Source organism: Strix uralensis, chromosome 10 (assembly GCF_047716275.1).
Source record: "Strix uralensis isolate ZFMK-TIS-50842 chromosome 10, bStrUra1, whole genome shotgun sequence".
Taxonomy (NCBI): domain Eukaryota; kingdom Metazoa; phylum Chordata; class Aves; order Strigiformes; family Strigidae; genus Strix; species Strix uralensis.
In genome coordinates, this window is record NC_133981.1 from 1,407,510 (window position 1) to 1,420,095 (window position 12,586).

The 12,586-nt window shown below is 46.1% G+C and overlaps 2 protein-coding genes across 11 annotated transcripts in view; one reads left to right on the forward strand and one right to left on the reverse strand.

Moving 5' to 3' along the window:
- Nucleotides 1-12,586, forward strand: part of MGLL (monoglyceride lipase) — a 115,301-nt gene that overhangs the window by 98,142 nt on the left and 4,573 nt on the right. For 5 of the 6 annotated variants that reach the window (XM_074878793.1, XM_074878794.1, XM_074878798.1 and 2 more), the window contains 3 exons: nucleotides 74-184; nucleotides 6,320-6,409; nucleotides 12,249-12,464. In XM_074878793.1, the coding sequence (XP_074734894.1) occupies nucleotides 74-184; nucleotides 6,320-6,409; nucleotides 12,249-12,464 (417 nt within the window). The remainder of the gene's footprint in view (nucleotides 1-73; nucleotides 185-6,319; nucleotides 6,410-12,248; nucleotides 12,465-12,586) is intronic. The other variant, XM_074878799.1, reaches the window with a different exon arrangement.
- Nucleotides 1-12,586, reverse strand: part of ABTB1 (ankyrin repeat and BTB domain containing 1) — a 58,150-nt gene that overhangs the window by 6,332 nt on the left and 39,232 nt on the right. For 4 of the 5 annotated variants that reach the window (XM_074878789.1, XM_074878792.1, XM_074878787.1 and 1 more), the window contains one exon: nucleotides 7,593-7,704. In XM_074878789.1, the coding sequence (XP_074734890.1) occupies nucleotides 7,593-7,704 (112 nt within the window). Of the gene's footprint in view, nucleotides 1-4,140; nucleotides 4,267-7,592; nucleotides 7,705-12,586 lie in introns of those variants that run through there. The other variant, XM_074878790.1, reaches the window with a different exon arrangement.

The following is a 12,586-nucleotide window of genomic DNA, read 5'->3' on the forward strand; positions in this document are numbered from 1 at the left end:
CAGTAACAGGATTACTGTGCAAACGAGATGTTGACACCTGTATTAAGCTGTGGGCTGTTATTTTGCATTGCAGGGAGGAGCCATCTCCATTCTGACAGCTAGTGAGAGACCCAGTGAGTTTTCAGGCATGCTGTTAATCTCTCCTTTAGTGGTAGCCAGCCCAGAAGTCGCCACTCCCATCAAGGTAAGAGCAGTCTCGCGTTGCACTTAGTCACCTCACTCTTCTGATGAAGGAAACGCGTTAAGACCTCTAGCCTTAAAATGCAAAACCCTGCTGAGATCTGTGCCACCTGGATGCCAGGCAATACTTCTCTTCTAAGTAAGTGCCACCCCCACAGTCCCACCTACTTTTCAGAGGGGAAGTGAATCCTGAACTCATCCAGAAAAGCTTATTTAAATGAGAGTCAGATAACGATGCTACCTCGGGAGGTGGTAGCAGACTGTGCTTTCTTCACCACACCCTGTGGCAGCCCACACAGTGCCATCCTTTCCCTTCCTCTCCTACAGTTTTCTTCCTGACTCATACAGAGTCTGGGTATAGTTGCAACACAGGCTGCTGGCTAAGTCAGGCCAGGGTTATTTTTGGCGTTTGGGGGATGACCAATTTCTAAACAAAACTAGTGCTCTTGAGTCCCAGGAATCCTTCATGAGCCTCAAAGGAGGCTTCCAGCTAAAGCCTCACTGCCCCGGCAGCGTCCCGTTTGGCCTGGTACCATAGCTGGTGCTTGTCCAGACCATCTAATTCAGTTGGCATTTAGGCTTTACCCCCCTCCCATTCACATCTCCCTTCCAGAGCTATTTCTGATCCAAATTTCACTGCCCAGTTTGTCCTTCCCTAGGGAGGCTCTGCAAGGCAACTGACCCTCAGCTCTCCCCTCCTGTCTTGATTTTTAAAATAATAAACAACAATCCTAAAAGAAGCTGGAAGCAAAGGGAAGGACCAGCTAAGCCAGCAGGAAGGGTAGACCATCTCATTCCCACAGGACTCGTTCCTTTATCCTTTCTCCCTAGACTCTTCTCCTAGGGCTAGATTCTTGTTTTAATCTACTTCTAAGCTATTTCTCTTGCTTTTTTTTTTCTTCTGAGAGAAAGGAAACAGATTGCCTCACTTTCCAGTATAATCCTGTCACACCTTCTGCTGTAGCCAAAGCCATCTACTGACCTCACAAATCGTTACAGGCACCAAAGGGTGCTTTTTAATCACCTCGCTCTTCCACTGAAGGAAACGCGTTAAGACCTCTGGCCTTAAAATGCAAAACCCTGGGGGGATCTGCACCACCTGGATGCCAGTCAATATTTTCCTTCTAAGTGCCTTCCCCACGGTCCCACCTACTTTTCAGAGGCAAAGTGAATCCTGAAGTCAGCCAGTCTGGGAAAACTTATTTAAATAGGAGTCAGAGCACCAAAGCACGCTTTTAGGGGGCTGGGAGCTGATTCTTCACAGGTGAGGCTATACCCGATTCAGCATAAGGGTCCCATCAGCACCAGTGCACTTGTTTTTTCTTACTTTGGAAAGGAAAAAAGTATGAATATTAAGAAAAAAAAATAATACAGGGTTTGAATCTGAGAGACATTGTTAGCCTCCTGTTTCTAGTTCAGTCAAGGAAAATACAGAAAGATTTTCCTTCTAGAGCTGCACCTTTTGCTAGATGCTAAACCACTTCTGAAATAAGGAGTCACCAGTTCTGTGGGAACTAGTGTTACTGTAGTCTGGTTTCTTGCAGACCTGTACCAGATTGTTGCTTTATTTCAGTGTAGGAAATCCTAATCTCTAACTGAAGTATTTTGGAGGTATTTATACAGTCTCTTTCCTAGAGAGTCTCTTGCATGCAGTAATACAAGTGCTCTTTCAAATCTATTGTTGCATCTCAATACTGATAAAAAATTAATTATTCCTGAAATATCTCTGCTCTGTCAAATTTAGCTGAAATCAGTCCTGGAGTTGAAAAGGTATTTGCAAGAGGAGGGAGTGAAAACAGGCAGAGTATTCCTGCATAAACCACATTTTCCCATAAAGCTGAGCTGAAAACACTTGTGTGCTTTTTTTTCCTCTGGGAGCCAAAAAACATTTCATTGGTGTTTGTGCCCCTGAGGCACAAAGGCTTTGGTTTTCCCGTGGAACTGGTACTCTTCTCGGCCCTGGGCCATTTCCCAAGGACCACTGCATTCATCCCTTTGCTGGGGAATTTTCCAGCTGAGCAAGAATTTACCTTGGCCTAAACAAACGAGGGCTCAAGGCAACAATAACAGTGGTCCAGATTACACACTGGGTCCTTCAGTCTGTCTTAGAAATACCTTCCCTTGCTTCTGAACCAGCCCTGGCAGCAGCAGAAACACAGCACATTTCCTGCACTATGTGCAGGAAAATAAAATTCTGATCTGTGCAGAAACACGATTTCAGCAATGCCCTGTAAATCTTGTGTCCTGGCAGAAGCATCCAGTTGCAAATCCACTGGAGAGAAAGGGATCTTGCTGCCTTCCCCCTTTTCTTCTCAACTAATCTGGAGAAAATTCAGCTCTGAATCTTCAACATTTCAAAGGATGCAAAGAGATGGGAGTCACATATGCTGGCAAAGAGCAGAGTAAGGGTAAAATAATATCTCCCACTACATTTCTGCTATTGAATGCTTTGAAATCAGGTGGGCAGGACAACCCCTTAGGAAATACTTCGTAGTGATTAATCCTGTACTAACCTTCAGCCTATTCCTTAAGGACTCGGTACACAATATTCTTTCATTTTTTGTGTTTTCCATTTTGCCTCTTGCTGATCTGTTGCTTTCTAACCCAACTGGACATCATGTTGTTCCAGTACCTGAGGGTGTCCCAGTCATGCAGCCTGAATCTGCACCCACCAACAGTGCAGAGGACTGCTTCTAAAGATATAGTCAAACTGGAAGAGAGTACTATTTTAAAATCTCTTATTTTGGCTTTGCTCTGGTCTGTCTGGTTTAGCAGAGATGTTAGTCATCAAACATATATGAGTTGGCTTGTTATCCAGTTACAGAGACATCGTATCTGATACATATATCAGATCATGTCCCTGATACCGTATCTCCCCAATAACACTGTTCAGTTGCCCTCAACCTGATCTCGGGAGCTCACCACAGTGTCTCTTCCAGAGACTTTTCGGCTTAGTCAAATGAGCCTGGCTAGCTTAACCAGTGCAAACATCACATTTTTGTAAATCTACCTCATTTGTAGCTGAAATGAACTAAAGGACATTCACACAAGCAGTTTGGCAAGCAGAGGTCATGGGAGAGAGAAATAAGCACATCAAGGTGTGGAAGAAACAGGGATTGCTCCATTCAGAAGAAAAGTGTCTACACTGCAAAGCATCCATATAGTTAAACTAATGCAAAAAACATGAAATCAGCTTTAAGTTACACTTCCAGTTGAGAGACAATATTCAGCCATCTATTTCAATCTTATTCTGAGATGTTTTTCACAGACAGGGAAGGGCTGGATTTGAACACTGTTAGTATTTCACACACCTGCAGTAACCTTGAGCAGCTCTAATAACCACTGCAACATAGTACCAGCCTCAGCCCAACCAGTCATAGCCCCATGATTGCATTACCCATTCTCGATCATTTGGGAGCTATTCTCCCAAGAACTGACACTGCCACTTTTCACCAACAGGGAGATAAACTCTTCCTGTATCACATATAGCCAGCATTTCAACAACATGGCTTTTAATTTAAGTCTGGCATGTCACAAACTGTAGCACAGTGCTCACAAAATCAGTGAAGGCCCAGGGGAACCTCCTGAATTTTTTATTATAACATAAAATTTTATTTTTGTGGCCATGACCTTGCCTCCAAGAGTCATCAAAATTACATCTGAATTTTGAGGGTGTGGTACATGTTGGAGGGAATGGAGCATTTCCCACAGATCTGAAGACTGTGTGAGGGATGGTGGCAGAGTCCTTTCACAATCAGTCCTATAGACCAACGTTACTTCTGTCTGTGCATAAAAGAGAGTTTTTATGCACCCAGGGAGTGTATATATATGTGTGTGTGTGTAAGTACATCTGTCATGGCCATGTACAGGGCCTGGTGCTTCTCTTGTACAGCTGAACACCAGAAATCACTTCACTGATAGCCCCAACCCCGGACAGTATGTGCTGCTGTACTTGTGGTCAGAGCCAGACGGATCTTTGTAGCGGTTTAGCAGTCAGCTTGTGACTCAGTTTAGCAAAACTCCAGGTATGCACAAAAACTTCAAGAACATTTCCAAAGCGTGTCACGGAGGCAAGGTCACCAGAGGCTGTGGGATTGGGATGATAAGCATATATCAGTTGAACAGAAAAACGGCCATACTGAATCTGACAAAAGCCTGCCTAGCCTGTCTCCAACAAGGAAGAGCCTGAGAAAGAGCATATATGCAGTTCTGCTTTCCTTGTCACACCTTCCCCGCCTTCAGCACATCATTAGGCTGGTGTATTGTTGCTCATATGAGAGGAAGATTCAAATTTATGCTCCTTCTGCAAAATCCCTATTGCAGATCCTTGGGAATGTAAATACACACGTACCAAGCAGACACAGAGCAGAATCCCCATCAAACTCATGGCTTCTGGAATTTGAGGGTATATCAACTAAGTTCCTTCTTTGGCCAAATTTAAAAGTAAGCAAAGAACCCATCTTCCAAAAAACATGCCATCTTTTGTGTGTCATCTTGGACCTAAATATCTGTGGCCTTAACACCAACTTACCGATCTTCTGGCCAATACTCTGAACAGATCTTGAGAGAGCATCAGCTAACCTCTCATGCCAAAGGTGTTTCCTCCTGAATAAGCAGTCATTAGGCGTAAGAACTCACCCTAGCTCTTAACTCAGGCTCCAATTTTAGGGCAGCCTAATTGCCTGAGGTTGTCATGATAATGTTTGGAGACAGGCACTTCAAGACCATTATTCGGATGCTAGAGGTGTTCTGGGGGGTGTTTCTCTCACTCCCTTTACTCTATAAAGAAAGCCTAGGACAATTGCACTTCTTCCAACCTAGACCTCAGCTAGATGTCTAAAGTTACTTGGCGTATATCTCCGTCATTGTACGTGGTTGGAGAGAAGCAAAACTGTTACAGTGTTGTCAGCACAGAGAGTCCATAACCTTGCCTAGGATTCATGAAGGTGCATTTCTCATATCATCGCTGCCTGGAGTTAACACAAAGAAAACCCCATTCCTGCTTGTTTGTGCCATAAGCTCATACTTGCATTGGTGTGGATATGTTACTTTAGTAGCCTAACTCCAGAGACCTCAGCAGAAGTTAGTTTTGCTGACAGTGTCATAGCCAGTGAGGGGCTCCATATCCTGACAGACAGTGATACTGGTTGTAGCCACCCCAAGGCACAGACATGTTTCCAAATCTGCTGTGAGTCTTCACGGCTTTTCACTCTCAAACGACTTTGACATCAGCCTTGCATTCTTCCTCTGATATCACAGTTACTCTGTTGTGTATCATCTGTGATCTGAAATGTTAGGGAGCGCTTCAGCAGTGACTACACACCAGCAGAAACAGAGAACAGAGGTGACAGCCTACCTGCAAGTGTTGGCTGTGAAGACAAAAGGGCCATAAAACAGACCTACAAACACTCATTGCATATTTTCTGATTTAAGTGGTGATCACTTAATTAAAGACAGCTATCAGCGATCAGAGCAGAACCCTGGTATCAATGTGCTTGGAGTGCTGTTGAAATGAAAGATGTTACCCTTTCTTCTGCCAGTAGATTCGAGCCTGGGCTGCTGAATGCTTTTGTGTTTCATTCCCAGGAGACAAGTGAGCAATGGATTGCCTTAGCCAATGCATGCACATTTTGCTGTTTATTTACAGGTTCTCTGGAGAATATGCTTATGAAAAAGAGTGCAGCCTAGGCAACTACTGCACATTGCACCGAACATCACTTAGGCACTGCAGGCTGAAATCAGAGATGTGGCAGCAAGGAAGGGGCAGTAAAACAACAACCCAGCCCTTCCAAGGGCTGGAAAGGGCTTTTCCTATCAAAGTGCTCAACTGAGGCCTTTTTAGAAATTAGCTTGAGAATGAGAAAGAGGCAAAGTAAAATGAAGTTGTGATGTTGCCTGTGGACGGGCAGCTGACGGCATTTCAGACTATCACACCCACTCCCTGATCCCAGGAGCAGTTTAAAAACTTTCTCTTTAAGAGAAATGTTTTAAATATAGGACAGATCTTTCTCCAGCGTCAGCTGACATATCTCAACTATTTAACTTCCATGCTGATTCCCACCAGCTCAGGATTTGGCCCTCTTGTGTTATCTCTCTTGCTCTAACTAGCTCTTTAGCTGTTTGCTTTCCTCTCCCACAGGTTTTTGCAGCGAAAGTGCTCAACTTTGTTCTCCCAAACCTGTCACTGGGATCAATAGATCCAAATGCAATTTCCCGGAACAAGAAGGAGGTGAGAACCTTAATGCCATTTAAAGTCACTGCATAGTCAGTATCTTGTCCCAGTCCTGCCATTTCTCTTTAAGAAAAAAACCAAGTGTTTTGCTAAATCATGAGGGCAAGATCTATGCTGGTGTAAAAAGGTGAAACATATCTAAGTCAGTGGAACTGACTGCACATAGCAGAAGACTGTGGGAAATCAGCTGTTCTCCCTTTGGTACACCTCTGGGTACAGGACAGAGCAGAGCCCTGTGCTGTGGTTGCGCTGGGAGACACGTGGGAACCATGTTTGTCTGTGCTCCACCACCACCGCTTGTCGCAGTGGCAAAACCCAACTCACACAGGTTACAAACACACTGCTAAAGTCCATTTTTCCAACCCTACTCTTTGCTGTGAAACTGTGCAAAACCCTACAGTCCTGGAGATGGGTTCTGCTGCTTGCAAACCAGGATCACGTTGTGCTGAATGCATTCCAACAGAGGAAAAGAGCATGCTTGCCCCAAAAACCTCACTTCAGGGTCTCCTGGATCACACGCTGGCCTTTCCAAACAAACAACGTATTCTTGCTGCACCTGAGAATAATACTGAACCCAGCTGCAGTTGAAGCAGCCGCTGTAACAACCCAGTTCCAGCTCCACCACCGCGACTGTGCATGGAACTGTTCCAGGGTGAAGTTTTTGTAGTGTCACCATAGCTTGGGACTCTTCTCCCATTCATACCCACTCCTAGTAGTAACTGTTGCTATCATTGGCAAAACCAGACGTCATTGCAACTGCTGCAACAACACTTAACGAGGGTTTTCCTTCTCACTGTTGTGGGAGGAGTGAAAGGAGGGAAGCAAGAACTGTAAATGAATGAAGGTGCTTTGGCTGGACCCAGAACTTGGTGCATTTCAGAAATCAACTTGAATGATAGAAAAGGGCACCCAAGGGTGCCTCAAAAGAGAGAGCTTCGCTGGTGTAGTGGTCGGTTGTTCCTGTGCTCCCACATAAGCTCACTGACAGCTGCTGTAATTTTTCCTGCTGTTCATGCAATGGTTCAGATCTTAAGTAGAAGTTAATAAATTGCCTTCCTCTGGGGAGGCAGCTCGACTGGCATTAGAACTGAAGCTGAAAGCATCAGGAGCAAAGCCGATGTCAAGCGGCTGTGTGAGTGCAATGCATTCAGCTTCGGCATATCCCACCTCTTTGACTCACCCATTCAGTAAACTGGAAAGCAAAGTCTCCCAGGATAGCCTCAAGGCTTTCAGGGTTGTTTCTTGGCTCTGCCGAAGAGTTTTTTTGGTCAAACGACCTTCAGTTGACTTATCTGTGAACAGAGCATAACATTTCACTGAGTTGGAGGTGGAAAGATTCAGGGAGCAGAGAAAAGGCAGACAGAGTAGGTTCTGGGAAACTGTCAGGACTAGCATGGAGCGAGTTCTTGTGCATCCACTGATGCACCATATGATATATGTTCTTAAGGCTGCACAAAATATATACTTGAGAAGAAGGCTGATTCCAGTCAAGCTACAGAAACCTGTTTTTAATTACATTCAGCTGCCATAACTTGTTGCATATAATTCAGAGAAAAGGTTTAAATTAGGGAATCAATTCACTAAAATCACACAGAGGAAAGTTTTCACTTCTGCATTTGTATTTAGAGGCTAAAAGCAATCAGTGCTCTGGAGGAGGAGAGGAATTTGAGGGTGTCACCTGAAGAGTAAGCGTGGCTGGGATATGTGGGTCTTTGCCTGCTTCTGCACTGATGTGTTGTGTAACACTGAACTCCGTGCTGCAGCTGGTCCTTAAGGGTGGCAGTTTTAAATACACCTCTGACAGCTGGATCCTCTGCTGGAAGGTGCTAGTGCCGCACTGGATAGCTTTACAGAAGAAAAGTGATGATGTGAGGACATCCTGAATAATAATGCATTTAGAAAAGTGTCAGTGAGCTCCCTTAATTTGGAGCACAATATTGAGTGAGCATTTCCATGTTGGGGTCATGGTAGGAATCACCACGGCAACCACGGGACATAGTTTATAATAAATGCTATTGTGTTGTCTTTCTACCCAAATATTTGCTCCTGTTCCCTCTGCTCTATGATGCTCCAAGTCTCAAGAGCTTCCTTTGAGCATTGTTTTTCCTCTGCCCTCTGCCCTTTCCGCGGAGCAAGGGGAAGCCTTTTGCAGTGGATAAAACTGTAGGTCTGCTTCATTAGAGTCTGCTGATAATGGAGCAGTCCTCAAAATGAGACAACAAACCCCTCCTGGCTGTGCTGCCTGCACACCTGCAAGTGAACACACAGCTGGCATAGCAGCTGTGGATTGTGATGTAAAGTGCTTTCCTGACCATCTTCAAACAGCAGGATTTGAGGCTCCAGGCACTTACTGAAGCCAACACAGCATCTCAGCCCTCTGGCTGCCTCTAACACACACTCCACCCTCCTCTTGGACTCAAGACGGGCAGCTTCAAAGCACACAATGTGCTGGAAACATCCATTATTTATATGTTAAACACATTCTCCTGCCAGACCAACTTTCTATTCTCTAGAAATATTTTTGGGACTTGATCCAAGAATTTCCTGATGAGATTGTGTTCCCAGCAGGCTGTCCTCAGGGTGGAGGGACTGAAACACAGGATGGTATGGAGATGCTTGATCTGCTTGCTATATCAAATGCAAGAGACACAAAAGAGAGCAAGAAGCAACCTTAAAAACCCAGTCCTGTTATTCCAAGGAAGAAGAACATCACAGGGGTGGGCACCCCTTTTCCCCACTAATCTTTGTTTGCTGCTGTTGATTTCAGTGGAATAGTCCCCATGACTTTAGACTTGTTCCTGCAGAGTCCACATAGGATGAGGCTGCAATTATGTTATAATTAATTTATTGCTCTGCAAAATGCAAAGGGAAGTTGGAGATGTCTAAGCAGGGGAATGTAGAGCAGCAGGAGCCCTGATGGTTGCTTCTGTCCTAGAATTACATAAAGACAAAAAAGAGCTGTTGTGACAGCCTCTGCAGAGCCCTTGCTGGACCCGTGGCTGAAGGCAGCCGCAGGCTCTCCCGGGGTCACCCTGACCCGCTCTTACCCGCTGTCTCTGAGCCAGCGGGAGCTCTGAGCTTGCAGGATTTGCATTTTATAGCTTTCAGAGTGTAAAGGCAGTTCCCTGTCTTTTCCCTCTTTCCCCAGCAAGCTGCTGCTTTGCACTCGGCCCATCCACTGACCATTAACTCTGACAAAGATTCCTGTTCATTGACTGGGAACAGGATACTCCCCCTGCAGTCCTGATCGATCTGGGTTGGGATTGGGTTATTATTTTTTTTCCCCTCCCATCATCTACACAAAAATATTTGTTGGCTGCTCAGTAGCTCAAAAATCCCTGTTCTTTCAGAAAAGAACAGGAGAAAGAAAGAAACCCATTAGGTCATTCTTTTAGCATTTATGGGGCGGGGGGGGCAGCTCACATGAATTCATCAACATTGTTTTACTCCATGGTAAGAGAATTTCTGTCAATCCATCCACCCACCGCTCCTGATTCCCTCCCCTGCAAAGTCCTTCATTTGTTGCCTTCAATTAAAAAAAAAACCCTACAAAATAGAAAGAAACCCATCTCAAAGATGCGTTGCTTTAGCGCAGTGCTGTGACATAGACCCAGACAAGTAACTCCCAGATTAGGCTGAAGCCAGTTGCAGAGTAGCCAGTGCAACACAGTGGTTTTGCTCAAAATGCTGGTGAAAAGTCAACATGTTTGGCTGAAAATATCAGAGTACACCCAGCTGTCAACAGGAGAACTAGCAACACCACCCCGGGCATTGGTGTTTTGGAAGTCAAAGCAGAACTTTTTCCATGCGCACATTCACGAGAGGATGCTTCTTTCTAAACATAAGCAGCTTCCTGCCCTCGTGAAGCACTTTGCAGAGGAGGGAAGGTATGGCAGGCAGGCAGGCTGAGTGGTGTGGGGGATGGAGGATGTGGGTGGAGGTTTCTGCACCAACAAGCTGGTTGGGCACTGGGAGGGTCCGTGTGGAGCCCAGAGGACCATGTGTTCAGCCTCTCTGCTTCCTAGAGCCTTTAGCAGGAGCAGAGGATGCTCAGCGTGTCTGAAGAGTGGATTCTTTTACCTTAACCACAAGCTCATCTCTGCAGTGGCCTCTTACAGTGTTTTCCAAACCCTCCACATGCATGGGCACTTGCTTCTTTGAAAAGGAGATACTATGCATAAGATCCTCGTATGTGGTGAGAGACTGCTACCTGTCTCCCTGCCAAAAACTACCCCTCTCTTCAGAGTAGCCATGACCTTGCACAGAGGCCAAAACACAGCGATGGTCTTAATCAAATACTAGAAACATCTGCTGCATCCAAGGGTCCCTAAATGGATGCTACAACAACTTAAATTTCTTTGGTCCAACTCCAGCACAAATTAGAGTAGCTCTACGGCTGTCACTGCCTTGACCATCCTCAGCACTGTGGGCTGGGCCTGCAGGGTGCCAGCCCCTAATAGTCCCAAATTCCCACCCACTGCTTCCCCTTGCTGCACTCGGGTTCAAGCAGCAGGAGATGGTGGGGACTGGAAGCAAGAAGGTGATGGGGAAAGACTTGTGAGCACCAACATGCCTTGCTGCCAGCAACATCTTCCAGTGCTTCATGCTCCAACACGTTTGAGATGATGAGGAGGAAAACTGGCTTTACACCCTCTGGCAAACGAGTGCCCCCAGCCGGGAAAGCCCCCCCCGCGTAGTGCCCTTCTGCCACCTTGATAATCTCACCTCACAGGGAGATGAATGCAGAATCCACCTCAAAGCCTTCCTGGCTTCTCTGCAGGGACCAGCAGGCCACACCATCCTGCTACCGTGCGTGTCTGTGCCTACACCTGTACATGTCCCTGGGGTGGCCTTGTGGGCCACCTCCCACCCGTGGTCCCCTCAGGCCAGGCGTGTGCCACAGCAAGAGGGCCTCAAGTTTCTGCAAAGCAAGGAGGATGTGAACAGACCCCACTGCCTGCGAGGAGAGAAGGAGACTCTTTTTGGCTAACCTATAAATAACCATCATTTCTATAAACATCTGCCAGCGTTGGGAGAAACTGGAGGCTGCGCCAGAGACCAACCCATAATCAAAGCATTCTGGCAAATATTGAGATGGCAGTGGCTGTGTGGGCCGTCTCCATGTACAGTATACAAATATTTACTGTAGATTTGCCTGCTGCACTAACTACTCGTTCCTAGCAACTTTCTGCACCAGCTCTTGTACATTTTTATCCTCTCACAGTCTGGCTGAGCAAGTTGTTGACCTTTTTTTTTTTTTTTAACCATCATTTGCTGTGTCAGCTGTGCACATTTTTCACCCTGAGAGGATCCCTCAGCTTTGCAGTCAGATGTGATGGTTGTCTGTAGGGGTAGGTCATGGTCTTCATCCCCAGGGAAAGAAGATGAAAAAGAAGAACATCTGAGCCCTCAGCAGAGATGATAAGTACCCAGAGAACATCAGCTTTCAAGCAACGCAGTCGAAGAACCCTCTGCAGAAGAGGTGTCACATTTGAGTGACAGAAGGACATGGCAGAGGAGAAAAATGCAGGCAGATGCCCCCACAGAAACAGTCTCTGTCTGACACTGGTTGTTTGCCTGCAGAAAGAGTTTTGGCTTGAATATTTTCTAGTGATGTAGGAGAGAAACATGCAGCAAGGAGCAAGCCAGGTGGTGTGAGCAGTTCTGGGCAGCCACAGTAGAGACCTCGACCCTGAGTCTGATGGCAGGATGTCCTGACAGAGCAGGAAATGACTGTGCAGGCCAAGGGAAGAGATTCCTCACCACCAGGCTGATTTGCTTTGACTGTTCTGCATGAAATATTGCTAACCTTAAATTACCTCTTTCTCCCTGCCAGATGGAGTCTTACACATCTGATCCCTTGGTTTACCACGGTGGCATGAAGGTCTCCTTCGTCATCCAGCTGATGAACGCCATTGCCAGAATCGAGCGAGCTCTGCCCAAGCTGACTTTGCCCATCCTGGTGCTACACGGCTCTTCTGACAAGCTCTGCGACATCAAAGGGTCATATTTACTGATGGACACAGTGCAGAGTCAGGACAAAACGCTCAAGGTCATCTTGCTTTCTTGATTTTTAGGGTATTATCCTGTCAGCAGTGGCCTGAGCATGAGTGACTGTGAGGGGAAGGGAGCCTGCTGCACTCCGCAGAGCTGGAGGCAAAGCAGCGCTGATGC